The sequence below is a fragment of the Podarcis tiliguerta genome (genome assembly GCF_965153285.1).
Source record: "Podarcis tiliguerta genome assembly, chromosome: 3".
NCBI classification, from domain to species: Eukaryota; Metazoa; Chordata; class Lepidosauria; order Squamata; family Lacertidae; genus Podarcis; species Podarcis tiliguerta.
This window is the reverse complement of record NC_139536.1, coordinates 87,869,389-87,885,780: the sequence shown is the minus strand read 5'-3', so window position 1 is coordinate 87,885,780 and position 16,392 is coordinate 87,869,389. Positions and strand designations below refer to the sequence as shown.

The 16,392-nt window shown below is 42.6% G+C and overlaps 1 protein-coding gene across 1 annotated transcript in view; it reads right to left on the bottom strand.

The window, feature by feature from the left end:
• Positions 1 to 16,392, bottom strand: part of CYRIA (CYFIP related Rac1 interactor A) — a 65,796-nt gene that overhangs the window by 12,210 nt on the left and 37,194 nt on the right. The window contains 4 exon segments of the mRNA XM_083431807.1: positions 602 to 723; positions 7,363 to 7,428; positions 7,431 to 7,442; positions 7,622 to 7,701. Of these exon segments, the coding sequence (XP_083287933.1) occupies positions 602 to 723; positions 7,363 to 7,428; positions 7,431 to 7,442; positions 7,622 to 7,691 (270 nt within the window). The 5' untranslated portion in view covers positions 7,692 to 7,701.

Genomic DNA, 16,392 nt, shown 5'->3' with positions numbered 1-16,392 from the left:
GATACACATAATCGTGTGTTCTGTGTGCAGATATATGCGTGCACAAGCACATCTAGAAAATCTGTTTTTAATTTGGCATCCTAAGTTTCAATGAGGTTCTTGACTTCGTTCAGTAGCCTGATTGCATCGATAACCGTTTGTCTCCAGAAGAGATTTGTTCAGTAGACAGGAAAATTCTTGTCATTTTTAGTTTTAATCTCACATAATTATGACCATATTTGTTTTATAAAAAAAAGAAATATTGTATGTACAGTGGTACCTCTGGTTGCGAACGGGAACCATTCAGGAGCCCTGTTCGTAACCTGAAAGGAACGCAACCCACGTCTGCGCACACAAGGGTCACGATTCGCCGTTTTTGCACATGTGCAAGACGTCATTTTGCGCATCTGCGCATGAACAAGTGGCGAAACCCGGAAGTAACACTTTCCTGTACTTCCAGGTCACTGCGGGACACAACCTGAAAAAACATATCATGAAACAAACGTAACAAGAGGTATGACTGTATTTGCTTGGGTATGAAAAGAAATATTCCAGACTAGTGTTTAATTTTTCTTTCCTCGGTTTTTTTTTTGGGGGGGTGCCATAGTATGGTTTAACGCACATCTCTAATTTCCTGTCCCGCTCCTTTGTAGGACTGCAGGTCTGAAAGCATGCTCTCCGAATCCTGTAAGACAGCATTGACTTGGTTCCATACTTCCCTCTCTCCATCTGTAGGCTGAGCATCTAGGTGAGATAAAAAGCAAATACAGTATTATTTTAAGAAATGTCGGTGGCAAATAGAGCTAGCATACACACTCCTGTGGTTTGCAGTACAACAGCCCTTTGATCCATATTTTATTATGTTGCAGACAATTCAGGCAGTGCTTCATTGATTTCCATATCTATGTCTTAGTATTTAGCTCCAATGGAACTAGGATTAAAACTGCTGAGCCCCAACCCCCCATCAAAAATGCCTCATGCAAAATGTACTTACATTAAAATAAAACAACAAACCCCCAAACCAACTATATTGACTTCAGCAAATTCCATGTCAAAACGTATCATGGACTCCACTGAGACAAGATGAGTTGGATACATTTATTAAAAAACCTGTGAAAAAAATAATCTTGCTGCAATCCTTCCCATTTGGAATTTCTGAGTAAGAAAAAAATGAGGACAGCAATCCACAAAAGAGTTAGTCCTCTGTGCATAGTTTAGCAGAATGAAAAGCTGTTTTCATCCTCACCTGCTATATTAAAACCCTGAATGATCATGACTCTTTCCCCCTCTTTTCCAGTTTTAAAACACACCATAATTCTGTGTTTCTTCCCCCTTGGCCTATCTTAGACTTATATGTGAATCACTAGGAAAAGTTATCGCGGAAGATGGACCATTGCTAGAGACACTCAACCCCCTCTGTCCTTGACCTGCCGATGGACTCATCATTTCAGTTAAACGTTACAGCCACTTTTGCTTGGGTCCTCTTCAAAACCCTGTTCACAAGTGTCCAACTTAACAAAAGCACACACATTCTGTGCTTTATCGCTGCCCTGCCTTTCTTCGGGGAGATGTTAGACCCAGATCCGTTCCAACGATTCCACAAATATTCATGGATTCAGGGGGTCGTGTTCTAGCCTCTCAGTGAATAATATTGAAATCACTTTAAGTCAGTCTAGTCGAGTTATCTTCAACCTGCTGCAGTCTATCTTACCCAAGCCAGTGATGGAAGAAATGACAGCGTGTTTCAAAGCCTTTGAAATGACACTCACTGTAACTGATGCTGACGCACTTCAGAAGTTTGTCGGAGCATTGTTCACTTGGGTTTGGATAAGAGGGGCTCCCTCTCCCTGCATGGACCCAGGTCCTCCGTCCTCCCCCACTATTTCCTATTTGTTTGCCTTTCACTCTGGGCCTAATCCAGACATAGGCAAACTCGGCCCTCCAAATATTTTGGGACTACAAGTCCCATCATTCCTGACCACTGGTCCTGTTAGCTAGGCATGATGGGAGTTGTAGTCCCAAAACATCTGGAGGGCCGAGTTTGCCTATGCCTGGCCTAATCCATCTCTCCCCAGAAGAAGACAAAAAGGTATGTATACGTCGCTCCTCCTGACTCCTCTTACTGATCGCTTACTTCAAGGGGGAAGAAAAAGTAATGCGGGAAGTCCTGCCAGATAGCTCAGCTGGTTAGAGCATGGTGCTGATAACGCCAGGGTTGCAGGTTCAATTCCCACAAGGGACAGCTGCATGTTCCTGCATTGCAGGGGGTTGGACTAGATGATCCACAGGGTCCCTTCCAACTCTACAATTCTATGATATGACCTGAAGGGCCAGGAAGTTCCAGGGATTGGCAGCGGAGCATGGGGCCAACTGGAACAGATTTCTCAGGAGGTTATCTGGCAATGCCAATCCCTGATGCTGTCCTGGTTATCCTACCAGCCGTTGGACTACTGCAATGCGCTCTACGTGGGGCTACCTTTGAAGGGGACTCAGAAACTACAACTAATCCAGAATGCGGCAGCTAGACTGGTGACTGGGAGTCCAGCTCCGAGGGCCTTCTGGCAGTTCTCTCACTGTGAGAAGTGAGGTTACAAGGAACCAGGCAGAGGGGCCTTCTCAGTAGCGGTGCCCACCCTGTGGAACACCCTCCCATCAGATGTCAAGGAAATAAACAACTATCTGACTTTTAGAAGACATCTGAAGGCAACCCTGTATCTGGAAATTTTTTATGTCTAATGTTTTACATTTTTTAATGTGCTGTAAGCCACCCAGAGTGGCTGGGAAAACCCAGCCAGATGGGCGGGGTATAAATAATAATATTATTTGTATTATGATTATGATTATAATTATTAAATTGTTCCGAGACATATTTATTTTGAGCAAGAGATGCATGGTCCAGAGAGGTATAGGAAGAGGTCAAAGTCCTGAGCGTGCTGCTGTGTAATGCTGCATTGACTTTTTAAGTCTCTACAGGAAGGCCTACCATATTATTAAAAGTCAGTAGAACAAATAACTGAGGAGATCTGTGGGCAACATTCTGTTGAAGCTAAACAGAACTGGACAAAAGTGGGACTATTCTTAGAAACTGCAAGTTGTATGAGGAGAGGAAGGGTGGAATATTATCACCTATTACGAAAGGAAACCAAAGTTTGGGGGGTTTCAGTATGTTGGCTGGTTCCACCAGCTGTACAAAAGACAGCCACCTTTCCTCTGTGTGTGCATGCGTGTGTGCATCAGGTGTTTTGAGGGTGTGTGCACACTATGCTCAGTCTGGGTACCCCCTTCCCTTTTAAACAGGAGATTAGTAGATCGGCATTGTCCTCTGAAAGCAGTGACCACATCAGGCGTTTTTGAGCCTGCACTCCCTGACAACATCCAGCATTCTGTTACACTCTGGGTTCTCTAAATCAGGAATTAGAGGGCCTGTTAACATTGTAGGCTAGAAGGGCTTCTCTTGCATACGATTTTCCTCTTGCTTCATACACATCAAATAAAAGGCTTCTAGTGCAGCCGTAAAATCTAGCAGGACACATTTTATGAGAAAAATGCCTGCTGTAAATGGCCCGAAGTGTTCAAAATTCAGCTCACTGGTTATTAATTTAGGCAGGTACAAGGCCTTAAAAAAAAAAAGAAGAAAGCCTAGAGAGATCCTTAGTTTTAAAAAGATGCATTGTGGTGAAATTCACTGCAGGTGCAAAGAAAAGCCTTCCTGCGAGAGGTGGGGGGAGGGCAGGGAAACACAGGCCTGCAGCGCCCAAACTGAGCTAAGGTTTTGAACTCTCCTCATTTTAGCAACCCTGGATATCAGGATTTGGCTGGCAAAATGATGTGGTTTCTTAAATCTATTTTAAATATGCAGCCAGTGCTCAGATGCACAGCCTCTGCTTGCCACACATTCACATGTGATGTGTGTAAAATCCTCCCTGATATTTGTCGCGATGAGAGAAATGGTCAAGCTACTCAGGGAGTCATCTGTTTGGGTGGAGAAGGTGGCCAAGAAACAGAAGCCACAGCTGACTTATGCAGAAGGGCACCGCTTGAACCTCAATGGCTGGGATCACCAGGGACTGGGGAGTGTGCTTAGCTTCCCCCTGAACACTGTCCCAAAGTGGATCCCTTCACTCTCCCCCACGTAGAAAATCATATAGCTGCCGCTCATCCCTGCAGGAAAAGTTTGAGTGCAGTGCTTGGGAATTGCTGCTGCGGGAGAAAAACCTGACCACTGCTCCTGACAAGTGGGCCGGCCATTAGAGAGAAAAACGCCTTGTGGGAGGAACTATGGTGCTCCACTTCCTTTGATTGGTGGGAGATTCAGCAACCCTCTTCTGATGCATCAAGTTTGACAGGCCTTTAATACTATCGAATTAATGCAAAGCTTTAGTGCACAGTAATCCCAGAACGACTAATGCCTGAACTCTCAAGGCTATACATTCAATACTGCCTATGTAATTTTTTTCCCCATGGGGGAGGAGTTTCTGGTGTGAAGGGTGCTTTCAAAAAAAAAAAAAAACCTTCATTCTAGTGGTGCGGCAATAAAAACTGTGGGCACATTTGCAAAGCTAAGCAGGACGTGGAATGGTTTCGAACTGGATGTGTTGAGATTCCTGTATTGAGGGGGTGGGGTTGGGCAAGATGGACCTCGTGTTCTTCCCTTGCAACTCTACAATTATATTATTCTCATGTGCACTCTATAATGAGATCCTGCTTTGAGAGGACTCCACCATACGAGGCCTTGCAAGCTTGGAAGTCATTCTACAACTTGTTTCCAGGGATGCAAAACTTACGCAACTCTCCAGTTCCTCCTCATCTCTCCCTACTGACTCTTTGGAGCAATGGTTGTGGGGTATTTTTTGGGGAGAGGAGAGTCCTTCAACCAGAAGTATTCTATTAACTCATTCTGAGGTTATGCTTTTGCCTCACCTCCCAGCCACCTTTGTGGACCCTGCCATCTTCTTATCAACTTGAACGGTGCCCCTCAACATAAATGCTAATATGCAACATTTCACAGTTCTGCTGCCAACAGCGGTGTCTCTGCAGGTACGGTCCCTTGTGAAATGCTCTTCACCAGAACTTCTCAAGCCTTCTACCTCCAGGGCCCACTTGAAAGCGATGAAAGTTACTGGGGCCCGCTAGTCACAAAATTATGCTGCGGGGCAGGACCAGTTTGTCAGTTTGTGAAATGCTGCTCTTCAACAATGTGCAGAAAAAGGGTTGTGCTCTTGAGCGATGCAACCAGAGTCTCTCACGCACCTTTCAAACACAAAATCATTCTAGAATGTGGCATAGATTGCGCAACATCAGGAAATGCCTATTTCCATAATGACTCCCTCTTGATGCATGTTGCCCATGAACTTCAGGGAAATGCAGTTTTTGCTTACTGGGCCATTTTCCTTGCCTGCGATTCTGGTTGCAGGTTCGATTCCCATATGGGTCAGCTGCATTTTCCTGCACTGCAAGGGGTTGGGCCAGATGATCCTCAGGTCCCTTCCAATTTTACAATTCTACGATTCTACCTCTTCAATCTCTTGACAGCTACCCCACTTTTTTTTTTTTTTTTGCAATGAAGTTAAGACATTCAGCAACAAACCTGGCTGACACAGAAAGGCCCTGAATGTTGAGCTAAATACCTGGAATCTAGTGCAGGTATTCTTATGCATAATTATCAGGTAGCTTTGAGAAAATACAGATATTAAGAAAGACTTATAAAAGGAAGTAGGGGGACTGGGTTGAAATTGACACAGTGGCTTTCGGAACGTTTTCCCCATGGCGTATTAGTTATGAAACACAGCAAGCTGTGCCGAACAACATACACCTGTCTTGTCCGTGTTTAAAGTGCTATTATGAAGCAAGCAGAGCAGAAATGTATCTTTAGTGGATGAAGGGAGTTTTAATGCATTTTCTGATCACTTTTCAAAGAAACGCTCAGACGACATGCATTTAGCCTGTAAGCAGAAGGATTATATTAGCTGTAAGATGTGGTTAGAAAATTAATGTGTGAAGTAGATTACATTTCACCAGATGATAGATCCAAGGCTAAGGGGAATGCAATCGAGCATTTACTTCAATTGCCATATTTTGTTTCTGCAATTAATGGAGGTAATCACATTAATTCAACAGTGAACAAAGGCAATTCCACACGGAACAAAGGCAAGAAAAGTGTCGTATTCACTATGAATTAGTGCTTTCCTTTAGAGTACAGATATATTCAAAATGTTTTAAGTCCTTCAGAAAGTGTTGAAGGGTCAATGGGTACGTATCAGAAAACTTTAAATTTGCTCGTGCTCTTTGGAAACAAACAGTGGTACCTTGGTTCTCAGATGCCTTGGTACTCAAACAATTTGGAATCCAAACACTGCAAACCCAGAAGTGTTCTGGTTTGCGAACGTTTTTTCGGAAGCCGAACGTGCTCTGTTTTGAGTGTTATGCTTCCTATTTCAGTGCCACACTTCCGTACTGAGTGTTACACTGAGGTCTGTCTGTTTTTGCTATTTATTTTGCTTTTCATTTTCGCGGCTCTTTTTTGTGTGTGTGACTGTGCGGAACCCAGTTCAGCTACTGGTTGATTGATTGTGTGACTGCAGTACATTGTTTATTGCTTTCATTTCATGGATCAATGGTCTTGTTAAATAGTAAAATTCATGTTCAATTGCTGTTTTAGGGGTTCTTTTTAAAAGTCTGGAATGGATTAATCCATTTTGCATTACTTTCTATGGGAACGCACACCTTGGTTTTGGAACGCTTTGGTTTTGGAACGGACTTCTGGAATGGATTAAGTTTGAGAGCCAAGGTACCACTGTATAGGGAAAAAGAGGTGTTTACTCCCATATGCAATACTGAGACACTTTTCTGCCCAGCGGGATTTTAAGAGTTTCACAGTGCTATGCTCCTACACATTTTAATAAAGTGTAAAGGGCAAGGGGGTGGGGGTGGGGGAATTGCTTGCAAGTTTCTTTGAATACAGCACAAGCCACTTATAATGACCAACTTGTACAAAGCATGCAACTCCTGCACTCTCCATAAGTATAACTCAAGGAAGAAATTTACGTCTGAACAGTGCCATGCTAAGATTCACTAAAACCTCTCTCAACGGGCCCTGTTCTTTGTCAATAAAAATAAGAATACCTTCTAAAATGAAGGTTGTTTGACAGAGGCTGTTTGACAGAATGCATGGCAGTTCTTTTAGCCGAGCAATGCTAACATTTGCAAAAAAATATATTGTTGGTGTTTTGGTTGAACCGAGCATCTGATTTTCAGAATGAATCAGGAAAAGTATAAGTGCCATACACTGTACTAGTTGTATGGTAGATTAATACATGCAATTGATTAGGATTTTATATATAAGAAGGAGAAAAGAATGCAAGCCAGGCAAGGAGTTTTGCTCACTTTCAAAGTCAAGGAAAAAATTTGGCCCTTGATCAAAGTCTGTGCAAGTGAGAACTTTTAAAAGATTTCCCATTTGGTTCCTGAAAAATAGAGAAAAAAAGGAACAGGAAAGTGGCTCAGAGAACAAAACCTGAAAGCATCGAATCAGATCATTTGCACTGCTTGAACATGTTTATCTGTCAAAGCAAATCAGGCTTAAACATTCCTTCTCAACCAGTTCCTAAGTCAGGGGGAAAGGATGTTCCAATCTTGAACTTACTTTCAAAATCCAGGAAAAAATGTGGGTAGTTTTCAATTTCCCTGGTAAGGACTTTAAGAAGATTACCCATCCCAGCAAACCTAGTGAATGCAACAAAATCATAAAGAGTTATATATGCAAAATTAGAATGTTGAAATAGTAAGGGTTTGACATGCTCTGCTATTCTTATTTCAAATCGAAACAAGGAAAACACAGTCTGTTTTCTAATGCTACATTGAAAGTAAGCGCTAAAGGGGAAGACTCATTGGGAGCAGTTCACACAGCAACCAGCGGCCAAACAGAGAGAACCCAAATATACAAAAAGAGATGCCAAAATCAACCTTCGATGCTGAGATTGAGGACAGATAGTATTTCCGTGAGTTTGAAGTGGGGCAATAGAGGCAGACTTGCATTGTCTCTGGTCAGAAAGCTTTTGCAGGTTTTTAGTGCAGTGCGAAAACCTGGAAAGTGTGACTGACCAGAGGCGTGAATGAAAAATGTACGTACAACATTATTACATATTTTCTTCCTTTTTTTGTTTTTTTGTTTCAGTGTTGCATTTCATCCAAGAAAAGTGTAAAACTGTTCCAATTTGTCCATACAAAATATATCCAAGCAGAGTTTTGTTTCTTTCTTAACCACTTTTCTATTCAGCTACACAAAACAGTTTACCTTATTCACTTTTGATTACTCGGGAGTGCAAATAATCAATGGCTTATTTACAACCAAAGAGAGTTGGCTGGCTTGTTGGGCGTTTTTTTGCCCCTTTCAGGCAAAGTGCAGTAAAACACTTATGTCATAAATAGCTTACATAAATGGCAGTCGATCTAGTATTTCTTTTATCCAGATGGGTGACATATAAATAATAAAATGATAAGATGATGATTCTCATCTGTCCAGCTGATTTAACTGAGAATTAATTTACATGTAAGAATTTGTTATATGGCCTCCTAAATAATCAGATTTCAGTAATGAAATAATGGCCAAGAAGAATTCAATGGAGCAGATTATAAACAAATACCATTATAATACAGACATACCTCAGAGATGTTGAGGGGTTTGGTTCCAAATCACCGGAATAAAGCGAGTCACACAAATTTTGTTGGTTTCCCAGTGTGCATAAAAGTTAAATTTACACTATACTGTAGTGGCTGTGCAGGGGAAGGAGGGGGGGGGACTGGTGGGAGCATGGGTGTAGCCAGGATTTTTGTTGGGTGGGGGTCAGGCTTTTGTTAGTGGGGCAAACCTTTGATTTTTCTTGATTTTTCTTGATTTGGGGGGGGCAGCTGCCCCCCTGCCCCCACTTGGCTATGCCCATCTCCATCCCTAGCCAGCTCCACTCCCCATAGCTGTCAACTTTTCCCTTTTCTTGTGAGGAATCCTATTCGGAATAAGGGAATTTCCCTTAAAAAATGGGAAACGTTGACAGCTATGCCACTCCCATGGCCGGAAGAGGGGGCAGTGGTGGGGATGGGGGGGCTTCCTTCCCATGGAAGCAGCTGCACCCGCCTCCTTGTAAGAAGCAATATCTGCACAGTGCAGTAAAACAAGGTATTATGTTTACATATAGAAGCACAATTTTCCTGCATTTGTAGCAGTTCTGCTCATTGCTGAAAGGGCTGTGAATGATACAGGGCTTGAACAAACCTGTGGGTGAATTTAGCGGTTGGTCCAGCGCCTTACTGAGTCTTCTTAAAAACCAATTTACCACTTTCAATGTGTTTTTAGCCCAGCACGGCTTAAAACCAGCACCTGAAAACCTTGCTGGATGTACCGCATATTCCCTCTCTAACAGCAGGTATGTCAAACCCTTTCAGTTAGTGACATTTTGCATACAATGTATTAAAACATGCAAGACCACCATCACTTTAGGAAAGCATAACCAGTTTATATGAAAGTAAAGGGTTGGAAGGCAACAGGATCACATCTGCTTCTCAAATCGAAGTTTGCAATATGTTGCAACCAGGATAAAATAAATCAGGATAGAAAATTAAACCTTAAAAACACAACTGCACCTCATTCAGTGTGTGTATATATATATATATATATATATATATATATATATATATATATATACTTTCAATATCATAAATAGTTTTCCACTATCACCAACCTTGTCATGCATAAGGGTGAGTACACAGAACACAAAATTCATGCCAAATAATTCTGAAGGACATTTACTCTCATATTATAATGTAATGAGGGATTACATGCTTCCAACTTCAGTTAAAAAAAAACTTACCTCATCATAAAAATGAAATCAGATTACCATCTCAAAATGTATTTTAGTTCCAAACCACCCTAGTTACTCTCAAGGCGTAAAATTAGAAAAGGCAAGCAAGCTGATTCCATAAATCAGGGTTCCCCAAACTTGGGTCTCCAGCTGTTTTTGAACTACAACTCCCATCATCCCAAGTGAGCAGGACCAGTGGTCAGGGATGATGGGAACTGCAGTTCAAAAACAACCGGAGACCCAAGTTTGGGGAACCCTTTCATAGATTCATATACCTGCAGGGGTTCCTGTTCTCTACACCGACCAAGACAAATGCATCAGAGCTGAATGGCGCATGTTTCAAACAAAACTTTCAAGTGTGCGCTTGATAGCAAACCCTGGATTTACTGCCGTGTAATGTGCAAAAGGGGGACGCGGGTGGCGCTGTGGGTTAAACCACAGAGCCTAGGGCTTGCCGATCAGAAGGTCGGCAGTTTGAATCCCCGCGACAGGGTGAGCTCCCGTTGCTTGGTCCCTGCTCCTGCCAACCTAGCAGTTCGAAAGCACGTCAAAGTACAAGTAGATAAATAGGTACCGCTCCAGCGGGAAGGTCAACGGCGTTTCCGTGTGCTGCTCTGGTTCGCCAGAAGCGGCTTAGTCATACTGGTCACATGACCCGGAAGCTGTACGCCGGCTCTCTCGGCCAATAAAGCGAGATGAGCACCGCAACCCCAGAGTTGGCCACGACTGGACCTAATGGTCAGGGGTCCTTTTACCTTTACCTAATGTGCAAAAGGGCCTCAAGTTGCTCTTGAGTACTTAAGGAATACAGGAACACGAAATGGGGGTGCCTCACACTTCCAGTTCCCTACATTTCTCAGTAACCTCTGCCTCCCCCCTCACAAAAATCAATTATTTTTACATTTTGAAGAAAGAAGAAGAAATGTGCCAATGTTTATGCCAGGTTTGATGTTTTCTCGCAAAGCTCCTAACAGGCCAAGGCAGTCTCCCCAGAAGGTGGAGCCGTAGGGAACAGTGTTTCTGCGAAATGTATGAGACAGATCCTTGTGCTTCCACTGGGAACATACATTCCTCGCCCCCATCCACTAAATCTGTGTGTCGTGCCCAATTTATTTTCTTCGGCATTTAACGCACCAAGATAGCTTTATGACTCAGGGATTCAGAGCTCCCTTTCTTATCAAAGAGATTTCGGAGAGCAGTTGGGCTGATTGTTCAGCCGGGTTTTGATAGAACCCGTCTTCCATATTTTTCCCATCACGATATATAGCCGTACCTTGGAAGTCAAGCAGAATCCGTTCCGGAAGTCCGTCCAACTTCAAAACTTTCGGAAACCAAAGCGCGGCTTCTGATTGGCTGCAGGAAGTTCTTGCGGCCAATTGGAAGCCCGGTTGGACATTTGGCTTCCAAAAATAGTTCGCAAACCAGAACAGTCACTTCAGGGCTTGTGGTGTTCGGGAGCCAAAACATTCGAGAACTAAGCTGTTCAAAAACCAAGGTACAACTGTACATGCATATATATTCTGCATATATCTTTCAGTGCTCCACTGTGTGACCTTTTGCAGTTCTGCCTGTACGTGGCGAGTTTGCAAACTGGGAGCCTGCCTTGTGAACGTGGGTTCTCTTACTGCAACCCTTGCCCGCTGGGAACAAGTTCTCCCTTCCTTGGTGTTTAGCCACCATCATGCTTAACAGAGTTATTCCACCTGGCCTTTGGCTTGGAATCAACTTGATCCCCTCTCCCTCTTTCCTTTTTCCTTTCTACTTCTGTGATGGAACTGCTATTTGGGGACTTCCCTGGCTGTTTCTGGTCCATGTAGGACCAGTCTGGATAGTTGGCCTTGGTGAAGACTTAACGTTTTCATCCCCCCCCAAAAAAAGTTTTTGATTTGAGTTCCTACTGAAAGGAGGCTGCATTCTAATATTGTATTTTAATCTTGTTTTTAAGTTGTATTTCAATCAATTGTTTTATACCTGGTGTTAGCTGCCCTGAGCCTGGTCTTGGCTGGGGAGGGTGGTGTATTAATAAATTATTATTATTATTATTATTATTATTATTATTATTAGCCAGGTTTTCATAAGGGACATTGTCCTTCAGACATGGTTTCAGATTAAGGAAAATCCTGGTTAGCCTGAACCACAATTCATATTAGAGCTGATGAACTGCACCCATCAGAACAAAACACCAAAAGGTCTGTCTGGTCCAGCATTCTGTTTGCAACTATGCCCAGTCCAGTTTAAGGCCTCTGGGAAACCTATTGCCAGGGCACAAAAGCAACAGCCTTCCTCCACTGTCAATTGGTATTCAAGGGCATATACCTTGGATTCCATCTCTTTAGCCCCACTTATATAGCTCAGTTGGTTAGACCAGGGTGCCGATAACGCCAAGGTTGCAGGTTCAATCCCCGTATGGGACAGCTGCATATCCCTGCAATGGACTAGAGATGGTCCTCTGGGTGCCTTCCAACTCTACAATTCTAGGGGGGGGCAGGGGGCAGCACTCCTGTGCTTGAGCCCTGCTTGTGGGTTTCCCCACCTGCATCTTGTTCATTTGTAAGAGAAAATGCAGAGGTCTCCTGATTAGGTATTTCATGTCTTGTCTACTTTGGCCCACAGATCTTATAAAGGACAGATCTTCCAAGACTTCCCTTCCCAGCTTCCACATGCATATAGATTGTTCCATTTGTTGTGAGGACTGGAACAGCCATGTTCTGTGTACAGCGCTTCCAAAACAAAATAACCAAGGAAGCTCCATGTGTGCATTTGAGATCAAGGGGAATTCCTCCATCTTCCGTGGGCTCCTAGGAACTCCTGAATACCCCTGACATTTCCGTTCGCTCTGTTTAAATGTCCTCTCCACGGGCCCTCCAAACCACACATACTTTTTTTTTATGGTGAACAGATCACATAACAGCTGGGCACATATTAATGAGCAAAAAGTATCACCTCTGCGTTATGTCCCGGCTGAAACAGTAGAAATACTTGGGCAAGACATCAATTGGGCTTAACTACAGAAAGGCTTAAGATCAGCCAGTTCTGCTCAATCAATTTACAGGGCAAAAACTCTTATTGTGCTGTAGAACAAGGGCCTCTTGCCCAGAAAAGCAAACGTAATGGCTAGTCTGCAATAAAAAAAGGCCAGCGGCTGATAAAAAATAAAAAATGCTCTCAAATACAAGCAAGCACACATTCCAAGTTTTGAAAAAACTGTAAAATGTAAATAGTGGGCTATTTAAAATTTACAAAAAGTGGTGCATTTAACAGCAAGCAAGTAGAAACTAATCTCGACCCAGAGCTAAAACCCATACAGTAACATCTTGTTAAGACAATTAAGTTTATACAAAGTCCCACTTATACATTCAAGATCCAGTTTGTCCAAAAGCTGCTCGTTTTAAGCCATGACAAATCCACAGGATGATTAATCACACACAGAGACACCCTTTATGGCAAATATCATTTGCTCCTTTCATAATACTAGGTGCACGTGACTAAAGTGATCTATTATGCAAAGAAAACAGACATTGTTCAGTGATGTGAGCAAAGTTAAACATATGCACAGAAGTGGACATTGTGCAGTTGTTTGGACAACCCTGCAGTGCTACACAGTGGATTTCCTGTAAAGGAGACATTTAAAACTCGCAGACCAGTCTAGAGACATTTGCTCATTCAACATGGCTTCACATGAAGCAAGGGGTGGGGGAGAGAAACAGAAGCTCAGAATGGGTTTTATTAATCCCGCAGTGCCCTCTGCTGTTTGACACTACAACTAAAAGCGAAATGTCTCTCTCGCACACACTTACAAAAATGTGCATGCATGCAAGCGCACACAGTGCTTTTCATTAAGCATTCTGCACTTCAGCAAGAAACTATTTTTACATGTCATGCTTAGAAATCAAAAATGGAAATGATTTCTGAGCAACTTCCACATCAGCGATGTATAGCACTGGCAATTGCATAGAAAAATTCAAATCGACTAAGGTGGGAATTTGAACCAGATCACTAATGAAAATACAAAAATTGTACTATGGGCAAATATGGAAAATGAATAACAATATATAAAATGGAAGAAAATAATGCGATAAAATTATATGTGATAGAAAAAAAACAGAAGAAGGAAGGAGGGAAGTCAGCTCTGAAGAGCAAGTATCAATATAAAATGTAATACAATATGTGTATGTGGAATATCTGGTTGAAAAACTAATAAAGATTATCTGAAGATGAAAAAAAGAAAATACAAAATTCGAACAAGTCTCATGTACTGTATTTTTCCATGTGGTAGTCTAAAATTGGGAGTCATCTCATACACAGATGGTGAATGCACAGGGGCTCAAAGTTGTTCTGTTTGATGTTTAAAATATTGATTTATTTGGGGTTAAAAAAAATAGGGGTCGTGTCGTACATGAGGGTGTCTTATACAGTGGTACCTCGGGTTAAGAACTTAATTCGTTCTGGAGGTTCATTCTTAACCTGAAACTGTTCTTAACCTGAAGCACCACTTTAGCTAATGGGGCCTCCTGCGGCTGCTGCGCCGCTGCTGTGCGATTTCTGTTCTCATCCTGAAGCAAAGTTCTTAACCCGAGGTACTATTTCTGGGTTAGTGGAGTCTGTAACCTGAAGCGTATGTAACCCGAGGTACCACTGTACATGGGAAGATATGGTAATATCCATCAGGCAAAACATCAAGCTAAAAAAAAAGAAGTGAGAGGCTGTGGGCTAATTGGCACATCCATTTTAGAAAACTAGCCTACAGAACGAAAGGAATCATGGAATCACAGATTTGTAGAGTTGGAAAGGACCACACAGGCTACCTAGTCTGTCCCACTGTGAAGCAGGAATCTCTCACCCAACATGGGGCTCAAACCCACAACCCTGAGATTAAGTCTCGTGCTCCACCTGTTGTTGAGGAAAGTTGTTCCCTGTTGTCTATTCACACCCACCTATTCTGTGCAGCGCTGATAGGTAGCAGCCCAAAAACAAGTCCTCTGTTTTGTTTACCACCCACCGCTGAAGGATTTCGGAAGCGGACTGCCACCAGTTGTACTGGCAAGGCAAAGAGACATCAGCCAGGTTGCAAAAAGGATGCTGCCAGGTCATCTCAGGCAGCTATGATCTTGCAAATAATGGGGCCTGAATGGCAGAATGTGGGTTCAAGAGAGGGGGCAGAATTTACTAAACTACTTGTTGAAATTTTCTTGTATTAATAGCTGTAATAATAATGCCCAGCTCCCTAAGGGTGCGTAAAGAGCAAAACTACAGAAACAAATGCTAGCCTATATATTCATGCATTCACCTGCATCTCATATGAACAGGGTTAGAAACTAAGATATGAAAGCTAGGGGCTAAATGGCAGCTTAAACCTTAGTTGTGGGTGCAACAACGGAATGTCTAGATGCGCTTTTTAATGACAAGAACACAAAGCTGAAAATGAATGAACTGCAGCTAAAATATTATGTTCATTTTCTACAAGTTCTAGTCCTTCCCCTGCCCACCCTCCTAATATTCTTAAGAGGGTCTCTTTTCCAGTCTTTGGAAAGCAGCTGGAAGTGGGGGGGGGGGGGAGAGGTAGAAAAAGGTCCCCCTTTCGTTCTGCTCTGCAGTTTTAATCTGAAATCTTAGGCGCAGTATTGCGCCCAGAGCTCAGAAACGGCTCGCGCTAATGAAATTTCATGTCACAAAGTGCGCCTAGAACAATGGGAGTTTTGAACGCTGCATATGAAGTTACGTCTTGGGCTCTTGCTGTGCACTTGCTATCTTCCCACACTGGCAGGCTCCCCTGCAAACATCCACATATTGGCATTAGGAGGCCCCTACAGCAAAGGCAATTAAAAGCTCAGATTTGCCTCCTGAAATTTGGTTTTGTGCATAGTCTACGCTCTCAGATGTCTAGAGATGGGAGCAGTGCATCTTAGGTACTCACAGGAAAGTGATTTTACAAGTGGTTTTCGTTGTCATTGCTTCCCTCCCATTAGTCCCCATTCCTTCTATTACAGGAGTATTTTTCCCCTCTAGGTTTATTCTTGGGGCTGTTGGGTGGAAGCGTGTAGGGTTGGGGTTGTTTTTTTTGTTATATTGCTACGGCTGAATCATGTTTACATGATTCTTCTTTGTAACATTTCTTAATCTAATGATCTAATAAAATGTTAGTAAAAAGGCTCCTTAATCTTGATTTTTCTATATTTGATAAGGAATCCTTATTCCTTCCCTGTTACACATTTATAGCTTTTTATACTACAGTGGTACCTTGGTTTGCAACCGTTTTGGATTACAACCACGTCAAACCCGGAAGTGTGTGTCCCTTTTTTTGGAGTACAACCCATTTTTTTTTTATTTTTTGGAGGCCCCATTGGCGAAAGCACGCCTTGAGTTACAACCTGTTTTGGTTTACAATAGGACCTCCAAAAAGGATTATGGTTGAAAACCAAGGTACCACTGTATTGTTCTAATGTTGGACATGTTGTCAAGACATGCATGAGATTTAGTTGAGATTCCTGCATGGCAGGGAATATGGACTAGATGAAGGACACAGGTGGCGCTGTGGTTTAAACCACTGAGCCTCTTGGGC